Source organism: Octopus bimaculoides, chromosome 27 (genome assembly GCF_001194135.2).
Source record: "Octopus bimaculoides isolate UCB-OBI-ISO-001 chromosome 27, ASM119413v2, whole genome shotgun sequence".
Classification (NCBI taxonomy): Eukaryota; Metazoa; Mollusca; class Cephalopoda; order Octopoda; family Octopodidae; genus Octopus; species Octopus bimaculoides.
This window is the reverse complement of record NC_069007.1, coordinates 21686040-21700476: the sequence shown is the minus strand read 5'-3', so window position 1 is coordinate 21700476 and position 14437 is coordinate 21686040. Positions and strand designations below refer to the sequence as shown.

Below are 14437 nucleotides of genomic sequence, written 5' to 3'. Positions count from 1 at the left end.
GGGGGGGGGGGGGGAATTTCCCCCTTTTTAATGTTTCTCGATCATTATTTATTTATTTAAAAACGTGTTTTAAATATCTGAAATTGCGATTATTCAGAAGTCTGCGTAACTTTCTCGTACATCAGCGTAACAAGTAAGAGAAAAAAATTGAAAAAGGTCAGAAAAACAAATAAGTACTGAATCGCAACACGGATGCCTAAAACATTCACATATTTCCAAGAAATTACACTTCTTGCTGCTGGGCTTCATAGTTTCCGTCTATTCTTCAGGAAACTCTGTGTGTGTGTATGTGTGTGTTTAAATATATACATACGCACTTATATGTATGTGTATATTTATAGGTGTGTGTGTGTGTGTGTGTATATGTAGAGAGAGAGACACACACACACACAGATATAACTATATAAAGATACTTCTGTTTGGATATATCGATGTGTGTTTATGTAGAGAGATATATGTGAGTGTGTATGTATATTTATGTATATATGCATGCTTATGTATACGTAAATATTTATGTATGTGTGTCCACACACACACACACACACACATATCCAGAAATTATGTTTTTGAAATATCCAGACTATGCGACAGAATAAATAAGCTTAGGCAAGTGGTGGACTGTATGGAAAGCAATAGGTGCTATATTGTCTCTGCTTGTGCAGTGCTCTTACCTCTCAGACACAGTGAGCAGAAAGGACCCCTATTGGTTCATAAACCACTTCAAAAATATACAACAGGGTTAGCATTATCCTGGCTGGTGACCTGAATGGACTTGTTGGGTAGAATCATGGTAACGACTCCTGAGTACGTGTTGGTTTTGGTTATGGTTCTACAAATGAGGAAGAATCAAGGCTTCTGGAATTGTGTTAACCATTTCAGGAAGCCAACAAGCCACTTTATCACCATCCAATCAGGTGGACATGCCGCCCGTGGATAGGCAGTAGGCAGATAGCTGCCAATACTAAGGCTTTCCCCTGTGAAAAACGTCCATTCTGATATCAGCTCCTGATTTGTGACCCCAGACTGATAGACAACAGGCATGGTGGCAAACGAGGGGTGTGGAAAATGAAACGTCTTTCTGCTAAATATATATTGTGTTGTCAGATTATGGTGCATAGTGGAAAGGAGGAGGAGGAGGAGACAAAAGCTTATAGCACAGGGGACAGTAGGGAGTTTCTATGATGCAATCTGTTGAGGCCAGGAATCGACTGGACATAAGGTGACATGATAGTGGAGTAGGACTTTAGATGGAATTGTAAAAGTAAGGAGAGAGGTTTAGAAAGGACTGGTTGAAATGATGGTGGTAGTGGATATAAAAAAAAACTGTATCTTGTAACTAACAGAAGTTACACAAGAAGTATATATATGGCCGAAAGAAAAGTAGAAAGCAAGAGGTTTGGCAGTGTTCTTCTGCTGCAATGTCAGTCACAATGTGTTTGGGACTGTGATACAAGTATGTCAGAGTAAATGAAGGTGTTTTTATTTAAGTGTGTGTTTGAAATGGTAGTGGTACACTTGGCCTTGCTGATAATGAAAGGAGAGAGAGAGAGAGAGAGGCTGCTAAATGTGAAAGGTGTGTCAGAAGAAAAGGAACTACTCCAAGTATATTGAAGATACCAATGAGTAGGACCCGCTACTGTCAGGTGCAGTTGATGAGGTGCTGAATCTGTCTGTTAAAGTAGGGCTTAGGCTGGTTCTACGTGTAGTCATCCAGGTAATACAAGAAGGTGTTATACTCAATAAAATCATCAAGTGCTTCACTGGCAAAGGAGGTGCCTTGGAAAGAAGCAACTAAAGAGGTGTCAAACTGATCAACAAAGTTATGAAAGTAACAAAAGGTGTCCTAATACAATTGTTTAGGAAGAGAATTAGCGTAGATGAGATGCAGTTCAAATTTGCCCCAGGGCATAGTGAAACTGCTGTGTGAGAAACTTTTAGCTAAAACCAAGTCTCTCTCTTTCTCTCTCCATATACTGTAGAGAATAAAAAGCAATACTCTAAACCAGGGGCTCTCAACCAGTTTTTATCTGTGGACCCCTTTGATTACTATTTTACTTTGGTGGACCCCCATAGCCATTCAGTGTTTAAAAACTAGTTTTATGGAAGCTTTTTCCAAAATTCCTATTTAGCTTTTTACACATTAACTTTTGCAGGTTGAATTACGTTAAATGTTAGAGAAAGAAACGTAGGTGTTTCTCGCAATACACACACATCGAAAGCAAGATTTTGTCAGGGATTCCCAATTTACTATTTTATTGTGTGCATCCTGGTTGAGAACCACTGCTCTAAGTTCTACATTACATGTCTCTAACCACTATGCCATATGCCCACATAGTGGTTAAGAGTGCAGCCTACTAACCCCAAGATTCCGAGTTCGATTCCAAGCAGTGACTTGAGTAATAATAATAACATTGAAAAATATCTTAGGAATGAGAACCCAGGTTCGAAATTTCCCCGAAGACACCTGATGAAGGCTGAAGGGTATATCAGCCGAAACGTTGTGTTAACAACAAACCAGATGAGGACAAATATCTGTCAAATGTAAATAATGTAAATAATGTCTCATCTCTTAAATATGGAACTGTGCTATGTCTCTTAGCAATGTTAAAATTTTTTTCTGTTGATCTGGCAGAATCGGTAGCATGTTAAATAAAATACTTGCATTCTTTCCTGTTCTTTCGGTTCTGAGTTCAGACGTCACCAAGGTCAACTTTGTTTTTCATTCTTTTGGGATCAGTAAAAGAAGAACATGTTGAGTACTGGTGGGTGGGTAGTGTAATTCGATTAACCCCTTTCCACTAAAGTTGCTGCTCTTTTATACCCAAATTTGAAACCGTTATGAACACTAAACAACTATTTTGATTCTTGCGTGTTTCTGTCTTGTAGGTTAATGAAGAACAAAACTGGGACGAGCTGTTTGAAGAGTTCAATATCCCGAAAGGATGTACCAATGGGATTCAGGCAATAAAACAGATTTACATCAGGTAAGGGCTTCTCTTATTACTGCACATGGGATTCGTTCTGTTTCCTTTCGTGTATTAATGTGTAACTTTATTGTTTATGTAATAAATGTTCTCTGCAGGTGTGGCTGTGTGGTTAGGAAGTTTGCTTCCCAACCACATGACTTTGAGTTCAGTCTCACTGTGCAGCACCTTGGGCAAGTGTCTTCTACTACAGTACTACAGCCCTGATCTGACCAAAGCACAATGACAGTGTTTTTTTGTAGAGTGTGTATGTGTTTGGGTCTCCTTGTCTTGATATTGTGTGTGTGTGTGTGTTGTAAATGAATATCACCAATTTCCGATATTCTGCAAAAACATGTCTGGCCACAGCACCGGCATGGTTGTGTTTACGTGGCCCTTGTATGTGGCACCAGCACCCACAAGCCTGCAAGATAAGGAACGCTCGGCTGGAGAGAGATTCAAGAGACATGCTTGTATGCAAGAACAACTGCAATATGGTTTTGTTCATTTCAGAATGACATAGTAGAGTAGGTGTGAGAGATTGGATCTGACCAGTTTGAACAATTAACATGCTCTAGGAATGCTAGAGGGCATTTGGCTGCTATTTCTAGTAGGTTTGTCAACCACAAAGAGACTCCCTTGTTACCTCATGATGTACTTGTTATGTATTTGGTTTTGATATAAGCAACAATATTCCTCTCATACAGATTTCTGGCCTTGTGCCAATTCACAAGATCATTATTATGAATGGAACGTTAGTGGTATTTATAGACTAGTAGTCAAGAGATTACATGAAACACCATTACACAAATAGCTTTCATCCCTGTAGTTTTGGCTTAATAAAATATGTATTAAACAGTCTCAGTGGTGGTTGGGCCGGAATAAGAGTAAAGGAGTAGTGTTGGGGGCCTCCTCTCAACTTTTATTTTACCTTGAGTCTTTGCTGTGTTATCAACTCTCCCAAAGCCACCTCTTCCTCTCTCTGATGCACTCCCACTCAGTTGAACGGGCTTTTCCGTTTATCTTTCTTCATGAGTTACTTGGTGACCTCACTAGTGCTAATTACCATCATTATCATACATCCATTTTCCATGCTGGCATGCGTTGGACAGTTTGACTGGAACTGGTGAGCTGCATCAAGTTCCAGTTTGATTTGGCAGGGTTTCTATTGCTGGATGCCCTTCCTAATAATGCCAACCACTCTGAGAGTGTAAGGGGTACTTTTTATGTGCCACCAGCACAGGTGCCATTTACATGACACTGGCAACTGTCACAACTACATTTTCATGGGTGCCATTTACATAACTTTGGCAATGGTCACAACAGGAGGATAGAATTGGATGCTGGAATTATAGATTCTGGCACACGGTGATGTGCCAGCTTGAGCATTTGATTCTCAGGAGAGGAGAGATTGGTGAAGAAAGCCAGACTTGTTTTCTTCAAATTGGTTTGTGTACCTAGCCTCACCTGTGGTCCTGAATGTTGGGTGATGACCGAAAGAGTACAATTTTGAATACAAACCACTGAAATAGGGTTCCTCTGAAGGATCTCTGTGGTAACGTTACTCGACAGGGTGCAAAGCTCAGAAATCAGGGAGTCTCTCCGGGTTGAGCCGCTAGGACTCCATATTGAGTGGTCACAGTTCTGGTATAACAGACATTTGATTAGAATGTCAAAGGAAAGAGTTGCAAGACAGGTTCTTGAAGCCAGACCAACTGGCAGGAGTCCTAGCATTAGACCAAGAATGAGATTGTTGGGTAATATCCATAGCCTGCCCCGCTTGGGAAAGTGTAATGATGGTTGCTTCTAAAAAGACCCTATGGAGGAGGAGGAGGAGGAGGTACTTGAGGGCGCTATCCCCATAACCCCTCCCTCCAGGATTACTGGAGGATGGATGGACTAAATACTAATTTTTTTTTCAATACCCTCTGACCACATCTCATTATGCATTTGTAACACCGCAGCTGAAACATTCTAATCAAAATACAAAGATTGATTATCTGTCCTAATATGTTGCTTGTATTTATTGTATCTCTTTCTGTAGAATTGAAGGTTGTATTTATTTATTATTGCTGAATTAGAATTTAAAGGCAGTGAGCTGGGAGAATTGTTAATATGTTGGGAAAATGCTTAGTGGCATTTTGTTCATCTTTATGTTCTGGGTTCAAATTCCACCAAGGTTGACTTTTCCTTTCATCCTTTAGGGGTCGATAAATTAAGTCCCAGTGAAACACTGGGATCAATGTAATCGACTGGTCTCCAATATTTCAGGTCTTCTGCCTTTAATAGAAAAGATTACTGAATTAGAACTTAAAACATTGTTAGTGAAGCTGTTGTCATTTTTACATGGTGGCCATTGCTATCTTTTTGTCTTAATTTTATTGGTTTTGGCAACTTGTCTTCCTTTTGGCTATTTTCTGTTTGTGATCTTGTGAATCATCACATGGAATATGTGCTAATCTCTGCACCTGTGTGTGATATAAAGAATGAATTCAGAGTTGTTTGGAACATTTTGCAGTTCTGTCTGTTTAGATTTCAATATTCTGGTCTTGGAATATCAGGTTGGTTTTTGGTGCCCTTTTCTGACCATTATTAATGTGTGAAGTAGGGATTTTGATGAAGCTAGGCAAAATTCTTTAACCCTTTAGCACCCTGGTTCTCAGCCAAAGTCCATATAAGATTTTTGGGAGTCCACACAACAAAATAGTAAATTGGACCCCTGAAAACAATTTTGCTTTATATTGGTTATGTATTGCAAGAAACAGCTAGGTTTCTTTCTCCATTTTACATAATTCAACCTACACAAATTAATATAGGGATTTTGAAAGAAGTTTCTATAAAACAAGTTTTTAGACATCAAATGGTTATGGGGGTTCACCAGAATAAAATAGTAATCAAAGGGGTCCATAGATGAAAAATGGTTGAGAACCCCTGCTTTAGCATTTAAAGCTGCCACATCTGACCCAAATGGGTAACAAAACACAATGTGAAGGTGTTTGAGTAGAGTTTAGTGAAATAAAGTTAAGCTGAGTCTGCAACTTGCTTCCAAATTGTTTGGTTCCTCTGGAAAAGGAAAAAATATAAATACAAGCTCGTTTTTTACTAATTTTTGAAAAAAAAAAAAAAAATTTTACAGACAACCATTTCTAAAGCTGACAAAAAGCAGTAAGTCTGGAAAATAGATATGCTTTTAACGGAAAAATTAAACAAAAGGAAAATGAAAAAAGATTAGTGAGAAAAGTTGAATGAAGATTTAGGATTAAGATTATTGTTTATTTGTTGAAGAAGAAGAATTGTTGCAGTTTTTCTTAGAATGGATTTCTCATTTCCTTTGGAAGGAAATTGGCAAAGGAATGTGAATGAGTTTTGAATGTTCTAAATACAATAATTCATATATCTGTAATAAAATCGTTAAGAGGAGCAGAAGATACATATTACGGTTGATCTCCCAGTATATGGAGGAGGTAGATTGCCTTTTTCTCTGTTAGACTCTCTCTCTCTCTTCTGGAGGAAAAGTGGGAGTGGTTCTTTGACAGTTTTGTGAGATTACTGCAAAGTTTTAAATATTCCAGAATGTCTCTACAGACAGATTGTAGAGGAATGTTTCTTTTCCCGAGGAATAATATCATGACTTTGTGCTCTGGTGTGCAACTTCTTAACTTCACTGTATCATTACTTAAATTTTCTAGGCACAAAGTCTGAAATTTTGGGGCAGGGAACTGGTTGATTACATTTGACTCCATTGCTCAACTGGTACTTATTTTAATCAACCTTGAAAGAATGGTAGACAAAGTCAACTCTAGCAGAATTTGAACTCTGAACATAAAGAGCTACAACTACTACTCTATTGTTCTCTTTTGCTGAACCGTTAAGGTACAGGGACGTAAACTAACCAACACCAGTTAAGTGGTGGTGGGGACTAACACAGACACTGTGTGTGTAATATACAATAGGCTTCCACACAATTTCCATCTACCAAATTCACTCACAAAGTATTTGTCAGCCCAGGGCTATAGAATAATAAAAAAACACACCCAAATTGTTGTGCAGTGGGTTTGAACCAAAAACCATGTGGTTGCAAAGTGAGCTTCCTTGACCACACAGTCATGCCTTCACCTATATCTTATTTCCTTTTTCTTTTATTAAAGATGGGAAAGTGTTATTTGGTGTGTGTGTGGGGGGGATTTAGCTACTATTTCTAGCAATTCAAGTGACCACATGGACATTGCCTTCGGTTGTCAGTTTATATGTTTTACTATTATGGATGTTTATATGAGTTTGTATAGTTATATGATATAGTGAAACGGTGATATCTAAACCACTTTGAACAAAGTTAGACTCATTGAAATAATCACTTATATTCATTAAAAATTGATTTATTTCTTTTTCTTCTTTTTTTTCCTTCTTGTTATTCAATAACTTGTCATGACTCAAGTTATTGATTTATATCAATAGTCACCAAGATGGCACCCGACAGTCTCTAGATTTCATTTTATAGGAGATCAATGATAGGAATTTCATTCAAGTGTAGGTAATTTCTGTGTTGTGAATACATTTAGATAGGGAAAGTCATTTGTTACAGCTGTGTTTGTTACTGTGTACTTCTTTTGATAATAGTCCCGATTTTTTTCTTTTTTGTTTTTTTGCTCTTCTGCTTTACTCAATCACTTGTCATGTAACCCCTCAACAGTAAGGAACCTGTTTTACCCAAGCCCCTTGTCTCATACTTTTACCTCTCTTTCACCCGTCATCTCCTAGCATAAAATTATCCTCTTGGGGTTCATAATATTTGCAAAGTGCATGGCAGTGTCACTTTGTGCTGGTGGCATTAAAAAAAAACAAAAAAAAAGCACCCAGTGCACATGGTAAGTTGATTGGCATCAGAAGAGGCATCCAACTATACAAGCCATATCAAAACAGATGCTTTGAACACAACGCTGTCCCTGGGCCCATTTGTTCCTGTCGCATCGTCCAACCCATGCATGCATGGGACACGGACATTAAATGATGATATATAAAAAGACTTTATTGTGGCTCCGTGGTAAGAAGATTGCTTGCCAGCTGCATGATTCCGGGTTCAGTCCCACTGTGTGGCACCTTGGGCAAGTGACTTCTACTATAGCCTTGGGCTGACCGAAGCTTTGTGAGTGGATTTGGTAGATGGAAACTGAAAGAAACCCGTGTGTTTGTCCCCCTTCACCATTGCTTGAAAACTGGTGTTGGTGTGTTTACATCCCTGTTGCTTAATGGTTTGGCAAAAGAGTAAGTACCAGGCTTAAATAAAAAAGATTAAATGCTGGGGTTGATTCGCTTGACTAAAATTCTGCAAGGTGCTGCCCCAGCATGGCCACAGTCTAATGACTAAAACAAGTAAAAGACAAAAGATAAATAAATATATATATATATATATATATATATATATATATATATGTATATATGTATGTATGTATATATAGCATGTACTACCTTCAAGTTCTTTGCAACCACATGGTTTTGTGTTCAATTTCACTTTACAGCATCTTGAGCAAGTGTCTTTTTGGACAATGGAAACTAAAAGAAGCCGATCATGTGTATGTCTATGGGAGGTGGGGAGTTGTGTCTCCTTGTTTTGATGTCTTGCACTGATCATAAACGGATGTCACCATCGTCATACAAGTAATGTCATTTGTTTGCAGCCTTCCATGCAAACTTGTCCCACCCTCATTTTGTTTATATCGGAAGAGGTCTGGGAAATATTGCTTGGATGCTCTTCCTGTATTTATGAATTTTCTGCAAGTTTCCCCCTTTGTCGTTTTTTTCTTTTTGCTTTACTTACTGTATTCTTTTCTCTCTCTCTTCATTGTCTCTAATATATTCGGCTGATCTCTGATTTAGTAGTCATACATGTCATTCTCATATATGTCCGGCATTCTGTATATTTTTAGATTTCTGAATGAATATGAAAAAGTTAATTTTCTTGGAGAAGATCCTGACCATGAGATCATGGATGATGATGAAGATGGACCATCACGTAAAAAGTCTTCCACCCCTTTACACAATGTACCCCTCACATACAAGTACAATCAGCATAAAGTATCAGGTCAGTTTCAATTTGATCTTTTCTTTTCTTTTCTTATTTATATTTCTTTTGTTTTAGCCACTACTATAGATGTTGTTTGATCCTAGAGCAGCTCTAATCAAGTAGGCTTATGATCAGAGGCAATCTAACCACGGCCATCCATTCTTTTCTGTTTTAGTGTATATGTAGGACTACAGTATCCAATTTATCTTTTTGGTGGCTGAATGGATTTGTGAGAGCTTTGTCTGCTATTTCTAGCCATTTGAGCGACCGGGTATATAGTTCCTTATTGACTCCTTGTTTCCTGCAACTTGGTCATCATACTTTATATAACTATTTCCTCTTGTACCCATTAATGAAGAGTATAATTTGGGGCTGCTGTATGCTTCAATAGGCCTTAGATCTGCACCTGGAGAGTTCTTCTCCAAGATGTAGGTTTGGCGAAGGGTTTAAAAAAAAAAAATTTTTTTTTGTAAGATCAATAGTTTCCCATCCATGCTAGTCTTTCCTCTCCATGCCACCAGTGTTGTCAGAGTTTGTTTCTCTTTTTCTCTTCTGCTACTAGATGTCAGTTGTGAAGCTGCTCCTCTACAAGAACCTGCTCTGACTTCTCCCCTCTCTCTCATAGTTTAACCCCTCATCACCTAGCATCAAGCTGACTCCCACTTCTCCCAGGGTTTGTACTTCTGCAAGCTGCATGGTGACCTCACTGGTGCCAGTGGTCCAAACAAAAGCACCCAGCTGTAGAAACCTTGCCAAAGTAGATGTTGGAGCGTGATGCAGCCCATGCATGGTTAAACCAAAATACCGTGAATAAATAAGCTTTACATTCAAGAGAGTAATCTGAATGGTAAAGGCTTAATAAGCCAACAATTTGGATGATGTCGTTCTAGGTTCCTTGCACATAGGAAGGAATGGCGATGATCATTGCTGAAATGCTGGATCAAGGCTGACCTGGGGCTAAAAATACCCAACTGTCTTGAGATAAAATCCATGAAAGACTGACGTTTTTTTATCTGAAGAGTAAAAGAGTAAAAATACACACAAAAATATAGAATATATAAAATTATGCTGTTTGGAGGAAACAGGAGAGAGTTAAGTGTTTTGGACAGAGGCCCTTTGTGATGAAGAGAGGGAAAAAAAAAGGCATAGGAAAGTTGCATGAAAAACTGTGTTGTTTATATCAAAGAAATTGTGAGTGAATGAAGAAAAATGGGAGTGGATAGAATGGTATTTTATAGGCAAAAGAGTGAAGATGGATGGATATAAGTGGAATGAGTTGGATTGGTAAGAAAATGTGAGTGTGTGTGTGTGTGTGTGCATGAGAAAGAGAGAGGGAGCCATGATTATTTGTAATCGTGTTATGAATAGGGATGTGTGTTCTAGGAAATAGTGTGTGTGTGTGTGTGTAAAGATGCATGGCCTTGTGGTTAGGGTGTTACACTCATGATTGCAAGATTATGGGTTCGATTCCTGGACCAGCTGGTGCATTGGGTTCTTGCGCAAAACACTTCTTTTCGTGTTGCTCCAGTCCACTCAGCTGTAAATGGGTGCCAACCCTGCAATGGACTAACCTTCTGATTAGGGCAATGCTTGCCTCGCCAACAGGGTGGCATCATTTGAAAGCTAAAATGATACAAAGTGCATTGTGGCCAGCAAGGTATGATATTTGATCAGTGTGGTTAGTCATGTGATCATATGGTATTTTGTTTGCATGGAAAATGAATGTTAAATGATGATTATACACATGCATGGACACATACATAAACCTTGTTTATTGCATGCATACATGTAGCACACATGTATGCATTTGCATACACACTGCATACACATGACATTTTTGAGAGAGAGAGAGAGAGAGAGAGAGAGAGAGAGTTCTTCAGTAAGTTACCATTTTGATAACCAGGATTAACTCTAGGTCAGCTGTTATACTACAGTGGTACACTGACCACCTCACTGAGGTAGATAATAGCCATATTATGTTTTAGGGAAGACCAAATCAACATTTTCACCTGATAGAAAATTGCATCCCTATCACAAAATACCCTAACTCACACCTGCTGCAACAGTACCCCATATGATTTCCAACATTGCATCCACAAATATCTCACTTGATCTTCATACATACCTCAACAATATCCCATATGATCTCAAGCCCTTGCTATAATAAACACACATGATCTCCAGCCCTCAGCAATATTCCATATGATCTCCCGATCTTGCCCTCAACAGTATTCCATATGATCTCCAGACCTTATAGCCACAATATCCTTTGTGATCTTAAGCCCTTGCCACAATAAATCTTATGTGATATCACAACGATATCCTTATGATCTTCCACATGATTTCAAGCCCCAGCCACAGTAGTCCCTCATAATTTCTTCCTAGTGTTGAGTGAATATTTAAAAAACAAATTTACGTGAAAACATATGCAGTTGTTGTTTTGTTCTTTTCCAGAGTCTGCACGTCAAAATGCTGGTTTGTCTTGCCAGTTTGTTACATTCAGTGACTATGACAAGTTGGAAATGGCTTTAATGTCTGGATTACCGAATGAAGTAGACTTTGTGGTCAACGTGTGCACTTTACTCTCCAACGATGGCAAGCGCTCATTACGCTTGGACAAATCCAAGCATCTACTAGATCTTCTTTTAGCACACATAGGAATTTTTTCACTCGGTAAGTACAATGCATATATATCTATTATTGTTTGATTTTTATTTAATGTTTTAGCATTTGGGCTGGCCATGGTTAGTCTACATTACTCCATAAGGAGCAATAGGGGCTAATTTCCTGGTTGGATGGTGTTTATTAAGGTGTATTTTTTTTGTGGTTGGATGCCCTTCATTTTTGTCAACTGCTGTTTCTAGCTGGTCGTGTGACTACATAGAAGCTTCCACATAGGTTTATGACTGTGATGGTGGTACCAGCACCATTGTCGTGATGTGGAAATAAAACTTGCTTTGATCTTATTTCTTTCAGTTACAATAAGGTACCTCATTGATGCTGGATATTTAGGAAGAGGAAAAAATAAAAGACTATTATTGTACCCAGTCATATAGTCATCCATCTTTGCCACCAACTATTCCTGGGTGGGTTGTGGGGGTAGAGTCCACAGGTACCTCCTCCATAGGGTCTTATCAGAAGTAACCATTATTATTAGATTTTCCAATGGAGACTAGATATTATCTTATTCTCTCTTTTTACATCCTTAACACTTTCATTACCATATTTATATCGAAATGCACTGTTTTTATTTCAATTAATTTTTAAGATAATGAAGAACTTCAAATAACCATCATCATTAATCTGATGCTTGAAACATAAATTAATATTAAATTTTGAAAGGTTTTAATTTTTAAAGCTACTTAAAAACAAGAAGTCTGTATCATTGAACCAGGGTCAAGTCTCAGGTGGGTTCATACCAAAAGTCAGTATCTTAACCCATTCTTAACTACAATTTCTTTTTATTGCAGGGGAAAGTTCTTTAGAAGAACTCTACGAAAATGGTTGGCGACCATTTTCTAAAAGGAATTTTGTGAAGGTAAATTTTTTTTGTTTTTCTTTTCTTTTGCTTCTACAGTTGCATCAACTGATTTTTGTGGCACTCTTGGCACCAGATCCTTACCAGATTATCTGTTTTTTATAGAGAACTGACAGAGCTTACATAATAATAATTCTGGTTAAATTTCTTGGAACTCTTTCATTACCAATTCCTCATGACACACCTTTGTTTATTGAAGAGGAAATATCTCAAGAAGGTGGAATTACTCACCTTTCCTTTCAACCAGTATAAATATCAAGATGCAAACCTTACACCATGCACTAACCTCTCTCATGAAATGTAATCATAAAAAAGATATATTTATCTTTCTCGTTCATGCTGAGCGATACATGAAGGGATGCTGAAAAATTCCTGGCTCTAAAGGTTTTGCGAAAGGCCTGGTTGGAGGGCCAACCTTCTGAGTTCTTTTACAGGGCTCAGAAAAACTGAAGGGCTGCTGGTAAGCCAGAGAACTGCACCAGGTTCCAGTCATCTGTTTTGGCATGGTTTCTATGACTGGATGCCCTTCTTAGTGATTCATCTGACCAAAATTCTTCTTCTGGGCAATGCCCCAGCATGGCTGCAGTCTAATGAGTGCAAACAACAAATATAAGGTGCACCTCTGAAATTGGGGTGTATCTTCTATGCTATCAAATATGTTAAATGCACCAAAGTTTTTAAAAGCGGAACCCTGGGATTTGGAACCTAAAAATTTAAAAGTTATAGGGAGAGAAAGGGAAAGCTTGTGAGAAAATGGCTTATTTGTTGGATTAAATAAATCGGAGTTAAATTCCATTGTTTTTTTTATATGTAATATCTCTGTATTGTATCAGTATGAATGTCTCTATTATATCTGTATATCTAAGCGGGATTGTTGTTGATGTATTTCTTTTCTGTTTTCAGTTCTGGTATGATACAGTGTATGATAAAGAAGTTCGTGAAATGATCTCAGACACGAGGGACGCATCGCTGATAAGTAAATATCTCTTGGTACTTCCCTGCAATCCCTGCAAGCTTATACCCAACACAATAGATGACCTGACTAATATCAGAGCTGCTGCATGGTTCCTTCTTTTTTTTTTGTTCTACTTATGGCTGAGATACTTTTGGATCTGCCTGCATATTTATATTTATATACTAGCTTAAAAGCTGCACCATGTGTGGACTTTTCAGCTGGCTCCTGTGGAGGGCTAATTGGGCCTGTGGCCCAAAACTAAAATTTGTGTTGAAAATAATAATGAAATTAGCGAACTAACTTTGTCCTATTAAATGGCACTTCGTTAATTATGAGAACAAGGGATCCAGATGGTCCAATCAATGGAACAACCTGCTTGTGAGATTAACATGCAAGTGGCTGAGGTTTCAGTGTAACACAGAATGTGACAAGACTGGCCCTTTGAATTACAGGCACAGCTCATTTTTGCTGGCTGAGTGGACCAGAGCAATATGAAATAAAGTGTATTTGCTCGAGGACACAATGCATGGCTGGTAATTGAACTCCTGACCATATATATATATCCATGAACTGAATACCCCGCCCACCAAGCCATGCGCCTTCCCCATTGTCCTCTTCAGGATGTCGGTTGGGACATTTTCTAGCATTGAATTTTAATGTCAGGTTTTGGAAATAATAGGAGCTGAGGTGTGGTGCCTGGTGGGTTGTTATCAAAAGGGTCAACTGTAACTGTGGAAGGAACCTGCCTGCATGCGTATTACAAGTGTATGTTTACAATTTTAAAACTGAATAATTGTCTTTCCTTCATTCGTTTGTTTCACAGGAGAGTGGGTTGGTGAAGAAGTTTTGAATCTTGGCCGCAGTCTAGGAGTTAATGATGTCGAAGGTCAGCGAGTGACTCAGGTAAGTGTAATATATAT

At 38.3% G+C, this 14437-nt stretch overlaps 1 protein-coding gene across 3 annotated transcripts in view; it reads left to right on the top strand.

Moving 5' to 3' along the window:
- The window catches only part of LOC106876167 (AT-rich interactive domain-containing protein 2), a 66492-nt gene that overhangs the window by 23994 nt on the left and 28061 nt on the right, over positions 1 to 14437 (top strand). For all 3 annotated transcript variants that reach the window (XM_052977180.1, XM_052977179.1, XM_052977181.1), the window contains exons 3-8: positions 2887 to 2984; positions 8888 to 9042; positions 11479 to 11697; positions 12495 to 12562; positions 13466 to 13538; positions 14341 to 14420. In XM_052977180.1, coding sequence (XP_052833140.1) covers positions 2887 to 2984; positions 8888 to 9042; positions 11479 to 11697; positions 12495 to 12562; positions 13466 to 13538; positions 14341 to 14420 — 693 coding nt within the window. The remainder of the gene's footprint in view (positions 1 to 2886; positions 2985 to 8887; positions 9043 to 11478; positions 11698 to 12494; positions 12563 to 13465; positions 13539 to 14340; positions 14421 to 14437) is intronic.